The sequence below is a fragment of the Leiobunum rupestre genome, chromosome 10 (genome assembly GCF_980474605.1).
Source record: "Leiobunum rupestre chromosome 10, qqLeiRupe1.1.hap1, whole genome shotgun sequence".
Taxonomy (NCBI): Eukaryota; Metazoa; Arthropoda; class Arachnida; order Opiliones; family Sclerosomatidae; genus Leiobunum; species Leiobunum rupestre.
In genome coordinates this window covers 46,155,651-46,169,183 of record NC_143393.1, presented here as the reverse complement: position 1 = coordinate 46,169,183, position 13,533 = coordinate 46,155,651, and the positions used below count along the sequence as shown (strand labels likewise).

The window sequence follows — 13,533 nt, the reverse complement described above, 5'->3', positions numbered from 1 at the left end:
GTCTAACTTTACTTCAATATAATTAATCTAGATGGCGCTCCCAGTACAATAACCGTAAAAGCGGGAAATTTCGGGGAAAGGGAGTCTGGTTTATGGGCACCATCCGAAAGCTTCCGTAATCTAAGCTCCCAAAGTTGAATAACCCTGACTGAAGCAGAGTCTATATATTAACCGGAAGTACCGCGCGAAAATCCCCAGCCTTAGAACATCGAGTCGCGATTCCTCTGTTATAATTTCTAGGAGTCGACGACGAAGTCAGCGTAATTTTAGGAACGGCCCCCCAGAGACGCGTTTTCCGGGGCGCTGAGATCAGGCGCGGCGCTGTATAGCGAGATCCGTCTGCTACTCCGTTTCAGGTGAACGTCGCGCTCTAGCTGTCGAGTGGTTGTAATGGCGGAGGACGAGTTATCGAAAGTGTTCCGTCGTAATTCGACGCTGTTTTACAATTAGAAAGCGACCTATAGTCAATGGAGTTTCTTAGAACGCTCTCTACAATTTCGTGTCTGAATCACTTGACGGAAAGTCGCGGTAACGAAGCGGCCAACGGCGGTGTGTGTTTTCGGCGGCCGAAGCCTCGTTCACAGGGGCGGACTATAGCGCGCTTTGTCTCAGTATCGACCGGGCCAAATTGACGGCAAACATGGCAACTGCTACGCTGCTGAAACTCAGCCTGTACGCCTTGCTGTTCTTCGCCTCGTCCGCTTTGATAGCTGGCCTCAACGAAGCTTCCTCCGATGTTCTTTTCGAAGCGGCGTTTCAGGGTAAGTCCCCCGGGATACCGTTTACCTATTTCCAACCCGGCCATACAACAACACTGTTCAGACTTTTCGCGTTTTACATTTTCATTACGCGCGAAAAAATAACCTTCCTATCGCCTCTTCCAACCAAATCGTATCTTTCGCGCTCTATGTATTTTCCTACGCGTAGTTTCTAGTATTTTGATTTTATCTCTAGATGCGATTTTCAACCTATTTTTTCACTATTTGAAAACGCAAAAGCGAAATTTTTACGCAATTTGAAGGCGTTGTAAATCAAACCGGTACTATAAATCATGATTATTTCGTTATATTATCATTCGTAACGTCCAAATTAATCTTATTTATAAGAAATGTTACCATTTAAAGTGGCTATAAATAAGGTATAGACGTTCTCTTTTCCCGTTTCGTTGTGAAGAGCTTATTCTCTATAACAGGAGATTTATATCTTTGGCTAAACCTAACGATCTAGATATACATTTTTGGGAAGGCTCAATTCTCTATCATTATTAATTTGGGGTATCGTGAACGTACAATATTTTGACCTCGTATAATGAAATCAGATATTTCGATATGAAATGCCTCGTCAAACGCAATTACCCTAATACAAGATAATTTAATTCTGCTGTTTACAGTAATAATTTTTTACTGGTTTAGCTGAACTTACAATTGCGTATCTTTTAAGGCTATCGACGTAATTATTTCACTTAAATAAATAAATAAAGTTTGTTAGTCAAAGATTTAAAAATATTTATTAATATTTTGTTTCTAATGAGAATTGATTTAGTTTGAGTATTAATTGGTTTTTGTGATGACGTCACTCTGGGAATGATATTTAAAAATAATCAAAATAAAAAATAATTGGTTCAATGCAATTATTCATATAATAATGATAATTAATAAATTCCAACTTTTTATTGGCTATAACACAACATGTTTTATAAACATTTTTTACAAAGGTACAGGTTTTTGTATTGCTTATTTTTGCAATTTACAATTTTGTCTTGTTTTTAAATAAAGAAAATAAAATAAAAAATTATATTAAACTATATTTTTATATTTAATATTAAAAATAAAAAATTTGCATTTTAATAATTGGGAATTGTAAAACGTTGCGCCAAAATTCCTCTCAATAATCACATTCCATAAGCGCGTCAGTATGTCGAAATTATTACTGAAAGCTAAGTGTGGAGTGACGGAGGAATGACGTCATATCCACGAAGATAATGATGTAATATCTGCAATAACCCACTCTAAGCGTTCTGCGTACGCGTTTTATTGTTCTAGGCAGTAATAGACAGTTTAGGCAACTCACGCGTAAACGCCTGCGTCTTGACGTTTGGTTTCAAATTTTGTTAAGCAAAAACATTTAAACTTTTTAACGTCGTGTGAAATTAAATACGGCGCCATCTGTGTTTTGGGGATTCCTTCGTCGTCTGCTTTTTCAAATGTCATAACCAGTGTTGCCAATAGTACCTGCAAATCTGGAAAAACCTGGAAAAGTCAGAAATTTCAAGGTGCGTCTAAACATTGGGGAAAAGTCAGGGAATATTAAGAACAAGTAAAAAATAAGGGAATATTAAGAACAAGAAAAAAGGGAATATTAAGAACAAGTAAAAAAGGGAATATTAAGAACAAGTAAAAAAGGGAATATTAAGAACAAGTAAAAAAGGGAATATTAAGAACAAGTAAAAAATAAGGGAATATTAAGAACAAGTAAAAAAGGGAATATTAAGAACAAGTAAAAAAGGGAATATTAAGAACAAGTCAAAAGTAAGGGAATATTAACAGTAGGTAAAATAGTAGGGAATATTAAGAACAAGCAAAATAGTCAGGAAATATTAAGAACAAGTAAAAATAGTCAGTGAATTCAGTTTCCTTTTTATAAAGTTGGTATTAAAATATTTTTTATTTATATCTTTCTGTGTTTACTCAACCCTTATAATAAGTAAAGTGGTATCAGTTCTATTTCCAAACCGTGTTTATGGATAATCCGATAGCAGAAAATTCAAGTAATATGGAAAATCTGGAAATTTTTGGGAATTTGAGAATGGTAATTCTGTAGAAACCCTCCGAAACTGTCGTATTTATTATTACGTACTTGTTAGTATAAATAAATATATTCTTCATTTAATAGTGCTATTTTGTGCCCCGGTTGGTGTAAATTTTTAAAACCAGGATTTGATTTATTCGAGTTAGATATTCCCAGAAATCTACAGGGTGTTTTGATTCGCTCGATCGCTTTTATCATAAATTAATTAAAATCCCTCGAAATTTCTGGACACTGAGACTCGCGCACTTAAAGGGAGCATAACCATAGCAGGGAAGGTCAAGCTTCAGTCGGTACTCACTAGAGGCGCGACAGTCTAGATCGTAGGGGTCAGGGTCGGTTAATCATTATCCATGATTAAATTAATTTTTTCGGGGAAAAAATGTAAACTAAGAAATTTACCGGTTAATATTTCGGAAAATGATTAAAAAACATGTATTATTCGTAAAATTTGAGCTTTTTATCGAAAAAAACGTCGTTACAAATTTATCAAAAAATTAATCGGATAATACAGAAATATAAATTACTTGATCAAAACGTTTTACGAATAATTTTGAGAGCTTTATCTATTGAATAAAAGTGAACCATCCCCGACCTCTACTAGATCGTAGTAGAAAATCCTGTCTCTCTACAACTCATAGCAATTTTCTCAGAGCCCAAATGTGACGACACAGTAATTATATCTAGCCCTCATTACTTCTAAAATGCTCAATTTGCCCGATTTCAAAGTTACGTTTTTGCGCGTGACAGTACCTTTACATTGTGACGTATAGTAGGCTTATTTACCCGCTTTTATACACTAACATGGCGGCGTATTTTCACGCGCAAAATGAATTTTAAGATCCCCCAATTGCTTATATCTAGCTCTCATTACTTACGACAAAAAGTGAAGGTTAAGTTTTAGTTTTTTCAATATTTCTAATTCATTTCTCAATATTTTTTTTTTTATAAAAAGAAAGTGGTTTTAACCATGTATTTTTTCGGTGGTTAAAATCGGTTTAAACCACGGAGGATTATACCAGTCTGGCTGGTTCTTACCGACCCTGAAACTTAGTAAGAACGTATTTAGGTTATGAAGAACGTACGAGTGTACTTTTCGGGTCTGTTAGCTGTAGCTTCCTGTAACGCGCCATTTAAGTCAAAATGTTTTCCTCAATTTTAGGAGCAGTATTATTGCTTTCTAAAAGAAATAAAAAAAATCAATTTAATGATTTTTATACAATTAATGCCCTTTTTTCTTGAGAAATTGATTAATTATTTGGTTGCGGCGGTAATATAAATTTTGTTTCCGATAAAATAAAATAATTTTAATTGATTGTTTTTTATTTTATTGTTCTTTAACGTTTTGTTCCTCTTTTTCTTGACAAATTGATAAATAATTTGAGTGGAACATTTATCTAACAGGGTTCGTACAGAACCTGGATATCCTGGAAAACCTGGATAAGTCAGGGATCTGTAAAATGGAGGAAAAACGTCAGGGATAATTCAGGGATTTTAATAATTTCGTAGAAAGTCAGGGATAAGTTAGGGATTTTAGTTAGTCAACCAAACCACACACTAACAAAGAATTTTTGACCTAAAATAATTAAAAAAATGTCAAAAAATATAACGAATATGTCAGGGTTATTGGCCAAAATTGGTCAGATATAACATGGAAAAGTCAGGGATTTTAGATCAGAAATTTTCATACAAACCCTGTATAAACCAAAATTTTAATTAATATTAATTAAATTTAATTAATAATTAGAAATTAAATTTAGTTTGCTTCGAATTGACATTGCTAGGAAACTGAATTTTGTACATTTTTATAAATATATTGAGGTGGTTTATATTGGACAATTCTGACTGTTATTAATATTTACGATAAAATTGCGCCGATACCCCCTGTATATGTTTTTCGATAAGGCTCTGGGACTTTTATTGAGAGAGAAAGTTGCCTAACCCCAATTAAGGTTTTATCCATTTTGGCATCGGCGCATTCTGCGTCTGTGAACGATAAGATAAATTGGCGTACATAGATATACCTCCGAGGGGTTCCCTATATAGAAACGATTCTATGGCTGAATTAGGCGCCTTTGCTTTGCTAATAATTCACGCTGTTCTGTTAATTAGTTCCAAGAGAATAGTTCCAAGGAATACTAGTTGGAAAATGAACGGATGATTAACGCGTGTAATTTGAATAATCGTGGAAATAGTCAAGCGTTGTTATTTTATTGGCGTTGCTTAGAAACGGAAATATTGGGCTCTCTAGAAAGATTTTCAAAACTCGCCAGGGTAATAAAAACAATATATATTTTAATTCGCTGTATTATTAAACCGACCGTCTTATAAATTCCTAGCTGAAACGATCAAACACTTCGAAAATATTAAATTATTACGTCAATGCGTTTTCTGAGCAGCTTCAACGTGAAATATAACAATAATATAAATGAAATATTAACGCAATCAATACGATAAGCGTTATTTCGCTGTATACAATGGTTTGTTTTAAAAAATACCGATTTAAGAGTTAAGATTTCCCACTTCTTGTATTACTAAAATTTCTCCCCGTAAGACCCCTTTACAATATCAAATTTCCATTAAAATCCGGTAATTTTAAAAATAAAATGTACATTTAACATATATATTTTAATTGATATAATATAATTCTAATATTAATATGATATGGTTTAATTAGTTATCATTAATTATAATATTGATTGAAATTTATAGCTATAATTAATTTATAATATATTTTTATTATAAAATGTTATTTTTTATTAAAATGTTTATAAATATATTTAGATTGATAATATCTTTTTAATAATATCCTATTTTAATATTGAATTTATAATAATTTCTTATTTTAATATTGAACTTTTAATAATATCTTATTTTAATATTGAATTTATAATAATATCTTATTTTAATATTGAATTTATAATAATTTCTTATTTTAATATTGAACTTTTAATAATATCTTATTTTAATATCAAATTTATAGTAATATCCTATTTTAATATCAAATTTATAGTAATATCCTATTTTAATATTGAATTTATAATAAAATCTTATTTTAATATTGAATTTATAATAATTTCTTATTTTAATATTGAATTTATAATAATTTCTTATTTTAATATTGAATTTATCTTATTTTAATATTTCAATTATAATTATATCTTATTTTAATATTTCATTTATAATTATATCTTATTTTAATATTTCATTTATAATTATATCTTATTTTAATATTGAATTTATAATAATTTCTTATTTTAATATCAAATTTATAGTAATATCCTATTTTAATATTGAATTTATAATAAAATCTTATTTTAATATTGAATTTATAATAATTTCTTATTTTAATATTTCATTTATAATTATATCTTATTTTAATATTTCATTTATAATTATATCTTATTTTAATATTTCATTTATAATTATATCTTATTTTAATATTTCATTTATAATTATATCTTATTTTAATATTTCATTTATAATTATATCTTATTTTAATATTTCATTTATAATTATATCTTATTTTAATATTTCATTTATAATTATATTTTATTTTAATATTTCATTTATAATTATATCTTATTTTAATATTTCATTTATAATAATTTCTTATTTTAATATCAAATTTATAGTAATATCCTATTTTAATATTGAATTTATAATAAAATCTTATTTTAATATTGAATTTATAATAATTTCTTATTTTAATATTGAATTTATCTTATTTTAATATTTCAATTATAATTATATCTTATTTTAATATTTCAATTATAATTATATCTTATTTTAATATTTCAATTATAATTATATCTTATTTTAATATTTCAATTATAATTATATCTTATTTTAATATTTCATTTATAATAATTTCTTATTTTAATATCAAATTTATAGTAATATCCTATTTTAATATTGAATTTATAATAAAATCTTATTTTAATATTGAATTTATAATAATTTCTTATTTTAATATTGAATTTATAATAATTTCTTATTTTAATATTGAATTTATCTTATTTTAATATTTCAATTATAATTATATCTTATTTTAATATTTCATTTATAATTATATCTTATTTTAATATTTCATTTATAATTATATCTTATTTTAATATTGAATTTATAATAATTTCTTATTTTAATATCAAATTTATAGTAATATCCTATTTTAATATTGAATTTATAATAAAATCTTATTTTAATATTGAATTTATAATAATTTCTTATTTTAATATTGAATTTATAAATTTCTTATTTTAATATTGAATTTATCTTATTTTAATATTTCAATTATAATTTATCTTATTTTAATATTTCATTTATAATTATATCTTATTTTAATATTTCATTTATAATTATATCTTATTTTAATATTTCATTTATAATTATATCTTATTTTAATATTTCATTTATAATTATATCTTATTTTAATATTTCATTTATAATTATATCTTATTTTAATATTTCATTTATAATTATATCTTATTTTAATATTGAATTTATAATAATATCTTATTTTAATATTGAATTTATAATAATATCTTATTTTAATATTGAATTTATAATAATATCTTATTTTAATATTGAATTTATAATAATATCTTATTTTAATATTAACCCAAAAATTCCAAATCTATCTTGAGATTTAGTGTACACGAGAACGTTAATCTCGTGTTCAGTAGCGATAAGAATGTCCAATCGCCTTGTAATCTTCGAAGGAGCTCAACGGAAGAAGGCGGAGGTGTCCTGGCCAAGTGTTTGGCCGCAGAATCCTTTCTCGGTCGAGTGTCCTTCTTTTCCGACTGGTCAACCCCCGGATCAGACCGCTCGCAGACATCAGCCTCTTATTCGCTTATCCGGGACATACAAGTGTAATGGAAAACATTTTAACAAAATTTCAAGCCGGGTAATTGGTTTTTTTATTTGTTTTTAATAAAAAATCAACTAATTAATCGATTTGAATTAATTTGTTTGTTTTGGTTTTTTATTAAATCCAAAAAAATTTGAATTAAGTTGATATTTTTTTAAATCTAAAATATTCGATTTAAATCTATTATTGTAGTTTGTTTTAAATCTAAAATTTTCGATTTAAATCTATTATTTTAGTTTGTTTTAAATCTAAAATATTCGATTTAAATCTATTATTGTAGTTTGTTTGAAATCTAAAATATTCGATTTAAATCTATTATTTTAGTTTGTTTGAAATCTAAAATATTCGATTTAAATCTATTATTTAAGTCCATTATTTTGGTTTTTTAAATCTAAAATATTAGATTTAAATCTATTATTTAAGTCCATTATTTTGGTTTTTTAAATCTAAAATATTAGATTTAAATCTATTATTTAAGTCCATTATTTTGGTTTTTTAAATCTAAAATATTAGTTTTAAAGCTATTATTTAAGTCCATTATTTTGGTTTTTTAAATCTAAAATATTAGATTTAAATCTATTATTTACGTCCATTATTTTGGTTTTTTAAATCTAAAATATTAGATTTAAATCTATTATTTAAGTCCATTATTTTTGTTTTTTAAATCTAAAATATTCGATTTAAATATATTATTTAAGTCCATTATTTTGGTTTTTTAAATCTAAAATATTCGATTTAAATATATTATTTAAGTCCATTATTTTGGTTTTTTAAATCTAAAATATTAGATTTAAATCTATTATTTAAGTCCATTATTTTGGTTTTTATAAATCTAAAATATTCGATTTAAATCTATTATTTAAGTCCATTATTTTGGTTTTTATAAATCTAAAATATTCGATTTAAATCTATTATTTAAGTCCATTATTTTGGTTTTTTAAATCTAAAATATTAGATTTAAATCTATTATTTAAGTCCATTATTTTGGTTTTTTAAATCTAAAATATTAGATTTAAATCTATTATTTAAGTCCATTATTTTGTTTTTTTAAATCTAAAATATTAGATTTAAATCTATTATTTAAGTCCATTATTTTGGTTTTTTAAATCTAAAATATTAGATTTAAATCTATTATTTAAGTCCATTATTTTGGTTTTATAAATCTAAAATATTAGATTTAAAGCTATTATTTAAGTCCATTATTTTGGTTTTTTATATCTAAAATATTAGATTTAAATCTATTATTTAAGTCCATTATTTTGGTTTTTTAAATCTAAAATATTAGATTTAAAGCTATTATTTAAGTCCATTATTTTGGTTTTTTAAATCTAAAATATTAGATTTAAATCTATTATTTAAGTCCATTATTTTTGTTTTTTAAATCTAAAATATTCGATTTAAATATATTATTTAAGTCCATTATTTTGGTTTTTTAAATCTAAAATATTAGATTTAAATCTATTATTTAAGTCCATTATTTTGGTTTTTATAAATCTAAAATATTCGATTTAAATCTATTATTTAAGTCCATTATTTTGGTTTTTATATATCTAAAATATTCGATTTAAATCTATTATTTATGTCCATTATTTTGCTTTTTATAAATCTAAAATATTAGATTTAAATCTATTATTTAAGTCCATTATTTTGGTTTTTTAAATCTAAAATATTAGATTTAAAGCTATTATTTAAGTCCATTATTTTGGTTTTTTAAATCTAAAATATTAGATTTAAATCTATTATTTAAGTCCATTATTTTTGTTTTTTAAATCTAAAATATTCGATTTAAATATATTATTTAAGTCCATTATTTTGGTTTTTTAAATCTAAAATATTAGATTTAAATCTATTATTTAAGTCCATTATTTTGGTTTTTATAAATCTAAAATATTCGATTTAAATCTATTATTTAAGTCCATTATTTTGGTTTTTATAAATCTAAAATATTCGATTTAAATCTATTATTTATGTCCATTATTTTGCTTTTTATAAATCTAAAATGTTCGATTTAAATATATTATTTTGGTTTTAAATCTAAAATATTCGATTTAAGTCCATTATTTTTTTCTTAAGTAAAATTTCTGAAAAAAAATCTAAAATCCTAAAATTGTCTTAAGCCCCGTAAACGAGCAGGCTAATCCAACGCTCGGTGAGACGAGAAAATGGCCGAAAATATGGTCGTACCTTAGCGTAAAAATGACCGTTTGCATTTAGAACCAAAATTATCCTTAGCGTTCTTCGAATGAAAAAATCCGCTTACATTCTGAAGCTCGCTCTGCCGATTAACCGTTAATTTGTACGCTTAATTCGAAACGCTTACTTAGAGGAATTAGTAACGAGATTAAGCTGCCGACGTTATGCACGAGGAAACGTACTCTTCCAGCGCTTTTCGACGACCTTTCGTCAAGCTATCTCGCGAGTGAGGTCGAATTTAGCGTTTAAACTTGTACGGGAGCCGTTTGCTTAATCTCGCTAATAGAAGCTTTCTACAAACACACAGCCACGCGTGCCTTGGCCACGATTTCGGTCTTATTTACATATTTAATCAAGGCTCTGGAATTTTGCGACCTCCCGCGGACAAATAGTACGCCATTACCATATAGTGCGAAGGAGATTGAGCATCGTTGATGCTAACGCGTACGGCGAACGCGTAGGTGGAACTTAAGATTATCTGCACTTGGTTTTCATAGCGAAATTTCTCACGAAGAACTATTCCAAAATTTCAAAACAATTCAAAATTTATATAAAATAGAATATATAATGTATGAAATCAAGAATATATTTGTTTGTACGTGGACGGAATGTTGAGAAGATTTTAACCCCCCTCATGTTTTAAGACTCATGACCTCCCCCTATTTATTATAATTAAATTCATTCTTGGTAATATATTATTTAGAAACATTCAAACGTATTTTTTGTTGAATGTCAACATTTTTTATAGATAATAATAATCAGCTAGGCTAATACCCAAGGTACCACCTTAGGCCTAAGTCATCAAGCGACTTTTGAAGCCTTTAATTCAGGTGGCCGGGTTACAATGCGTAGGAGGGTGGTGGCAAGCCCTGCATGCCACGCGAGCCAACAGCTCCCTACACTCACTATTACCGTTAACCTCTACAAGTTTTTATGGAAGAGCTCGGGGGAAAATCCCTTAAACCAGAGGGGAGATAACTCGCAAACTCAACGCATCCGAGTTTTCACCCAGTACCACAAGCTGGGATCGAACCCGGCTCCTCTTGCTGCGAGGTGAAAGTGCTAACCCCTCCAATTTTTTTTGGTTTAAACCAAATAAACCTAATTTACACCAGGTTTATTTAATATAAACCACGGCTTAAACCAAGCTTAAAACCACAGTGGTTTAAACCAATCAACCCTTCCACCACCCACCTACGCAATTTAACCTTTCCAATTCAAATTATAGTTTTTAAGTTTCGCATTAAATCGGTGCAATTCGTGGTATCATTTTTAAACATATGGTGTAAATCGGTAAAAAATTTGCTGTATTTTTGGGTGGTACTAAATATAGAAGTATCAAAAGGTTTTTATTTATGTTAGTCTTACGTAACTCTTCCGATTCAACTTAATCCTATTAAGCGTTAGGTTTTGGGGTAAGTTTTGTTCCGCCAGAAAGGCTACACGTTTCCCCCAGGCGTTTTAGTGGGCGAACTGAATCTCTCTATTTGCTGTGGTACGCATTCTTTGCATTCTCTGGATAACGCGTAGCGAATGTCCGTTTAAGTATGATGATTGTAATGGGGCGATCTGGGAGAGGGAAATCCCAGTTTTGATTCGATTAAAGCCATTTTGCCTTTCTCTCGAGTTATGCCCGTGTGAAGCTATCGGTCGCCTCAGTGACAGAATATAGTAACTCGAAACGGGGCCGTGCAAAGATATTTCGGGCCCCGGGCCAAATTACGTCATTGTGGGGCCCTTCTAATTGAAAGGGGGCGCTTTTGTAGAGCAAGGCGACAGGGTTCGAAAACCAAAAACCCACCTCAGTAAAAACCCACTTTCAAATCTCAGATTTTTAATGAAAAACCAAATTCTTCAATGTGCAATGACCACTTTAATATATATCTTATATTGAATTGTAATGTGAATATGATACAAACTTTACAAAGTTAACTGTCTTGTTAACTTGAAACTTATAACTTGGTACTCCTACCAGTCCTTTGGTTCAGCTTTGCAGTATCTGTATATTTTTACATATCGTCTAATACAAATATGGAAATTGTATACTAAAATTAAAAACCCACCCAAATGTAAAAACCCATTAAAAACCCACTGGGTTGGGCTAACCCTGCAAGGCGATGGGCCTCTAATTAGCATGATTTGGGGCCCTTTTCGCCGGGCCCCGGCTATTATGTCCGAACTGCCCCGCGCCCGGAATCCCAACTAGGAACAACTCCTTCCGCGTTGAGTTTAAGGGGTTTTTCCCCTAGTTTTTCGGTTTTCCCTTTCCATCAAAACTTGTAGAGGTTAACGGTAATAGTGAGTGTAGGCAGCTGTTGGCTCGCGTGGCTTGAAGGGCATGCCACCACCCTCCTACTCCTTGTAACCTAATTTAAAGGCCTGTACATTATTGTCATATTTTTGTATGTTATACTACATTTTACAGCAAATATTGAACTTTGTACTCCCTTTGAAGGAGAACTATTAACTTTTGGATTTTATTTTAAACATTGATACCATTTCTGGATTGCTCCTTCGGGAAGAGAAAAAATTTACATATAAAAATCAAGCGTTTTCATCAGATTTTGAGTTTGCGTTTCGTATCACTGTGTTTAGTATTTAATTTCCTTTTCTCTCGTTTCTACAAAACTTAAATACGCGTTTTACGGGGGGAGTTCAATTGTATTTTCTATATCATACTGAAATATATACGTATTATATTTGGTCACAAGATGGCGCCAGCAAGAAATTACACGATTGTAGGAGGTGGCGGCCCTTAACCTCTTATTTCATTTTGAAAAGCTGTTATAGATGGCGCTACAATAAATACTATATTTCCATTTACTATCAGAAAATAGACATGTTTGTAGTATGTAATGCTATTTTTCCCGTTTCTACGCTCTTAAATAGAATCAGCTTTCCAAAAAACTATCATAGATGGCGCCAGAATAAATGCTTAAGTATCATATTTTATCAGGAATGATAAATGTTTGGTACGTAGTGTTTCCTTTCCAAAAACCTGCCGTAGATGACACCGCAATAAATTCTTAAGTATTAAATATTATCAGGAATAAGAAATACTTAGTACGTAGTACATGCTTACCAAAAAACTGCCATAGATGGCGCTACAATAAATGCTTAAGTAGTATATATTATCAGGAATGAGAAATGGTTGGTGCGTAGTATCTGCTTGACAAAAACCTGTCGTAGATGGCGCCACATTAAATATAGAAATGGAATATTGAGGATATTTCGTGAAAATGTTCAGTTAGGATACTTTGGCGGCGAAACAGCGCTGCTTAGCGGCCTCTTGTGGCCGAGAATATAATGAGAATATATTCCCTCCGCGGCGGTATTGATTTTAGCCCCCTCTACATCCGCCGTTGATCAGCCATTCCCGTATTTAAAGCTCTCTTCAATCTGGCCCTGCATGTTTTGGCACCTCTTCCAAATCCCTGCTTCGATTTTGAGTTTGAACTTTATTTTTCCATTCTTTCGCTTTTACCTTAAATAAATATTTGACCAACCGGAAGGGCTTTAACACGACGCGATCCGACCGGCCATTTCCCTCAAACTAATATTTGGACAAAATGTTCAAAATTGATCCTTCCGTAAGGGGTACCGCCATTAAAGGCTCCATTTTTGAATACGCCATTTCTTACAAGTCTAAAACCTCGAACTTT

General features: G+C 29.0%; 1 protein-coding gene across 2 annotated transcripts in view; it reads left to right on the top strand.

The window, feature by feature from the left end:
- The first annotated feature begins 362 nt into the window (after positions 1 to 362).
- The window catches only part of LOC149926042 (pikachurin-like), a 139,833-nt gene continuing 126,662 nt past the window's right edge, over positions 363 to 13,533 (top strand). For both annotated transcript variants that reach the window (XM_090160735.1, XM_090160734.1), the window contains exon 1: positions 363 to 761. In XM_090160735.1, the coding sequence (XP_090016861.1) occupies positions 641 to 761 (121 nt within the window). In that variant the 5' untranslated portion in view covers positions 363 to 640. The remainder of the gene's footprint in view (positions 762 to 13,533) is intronic.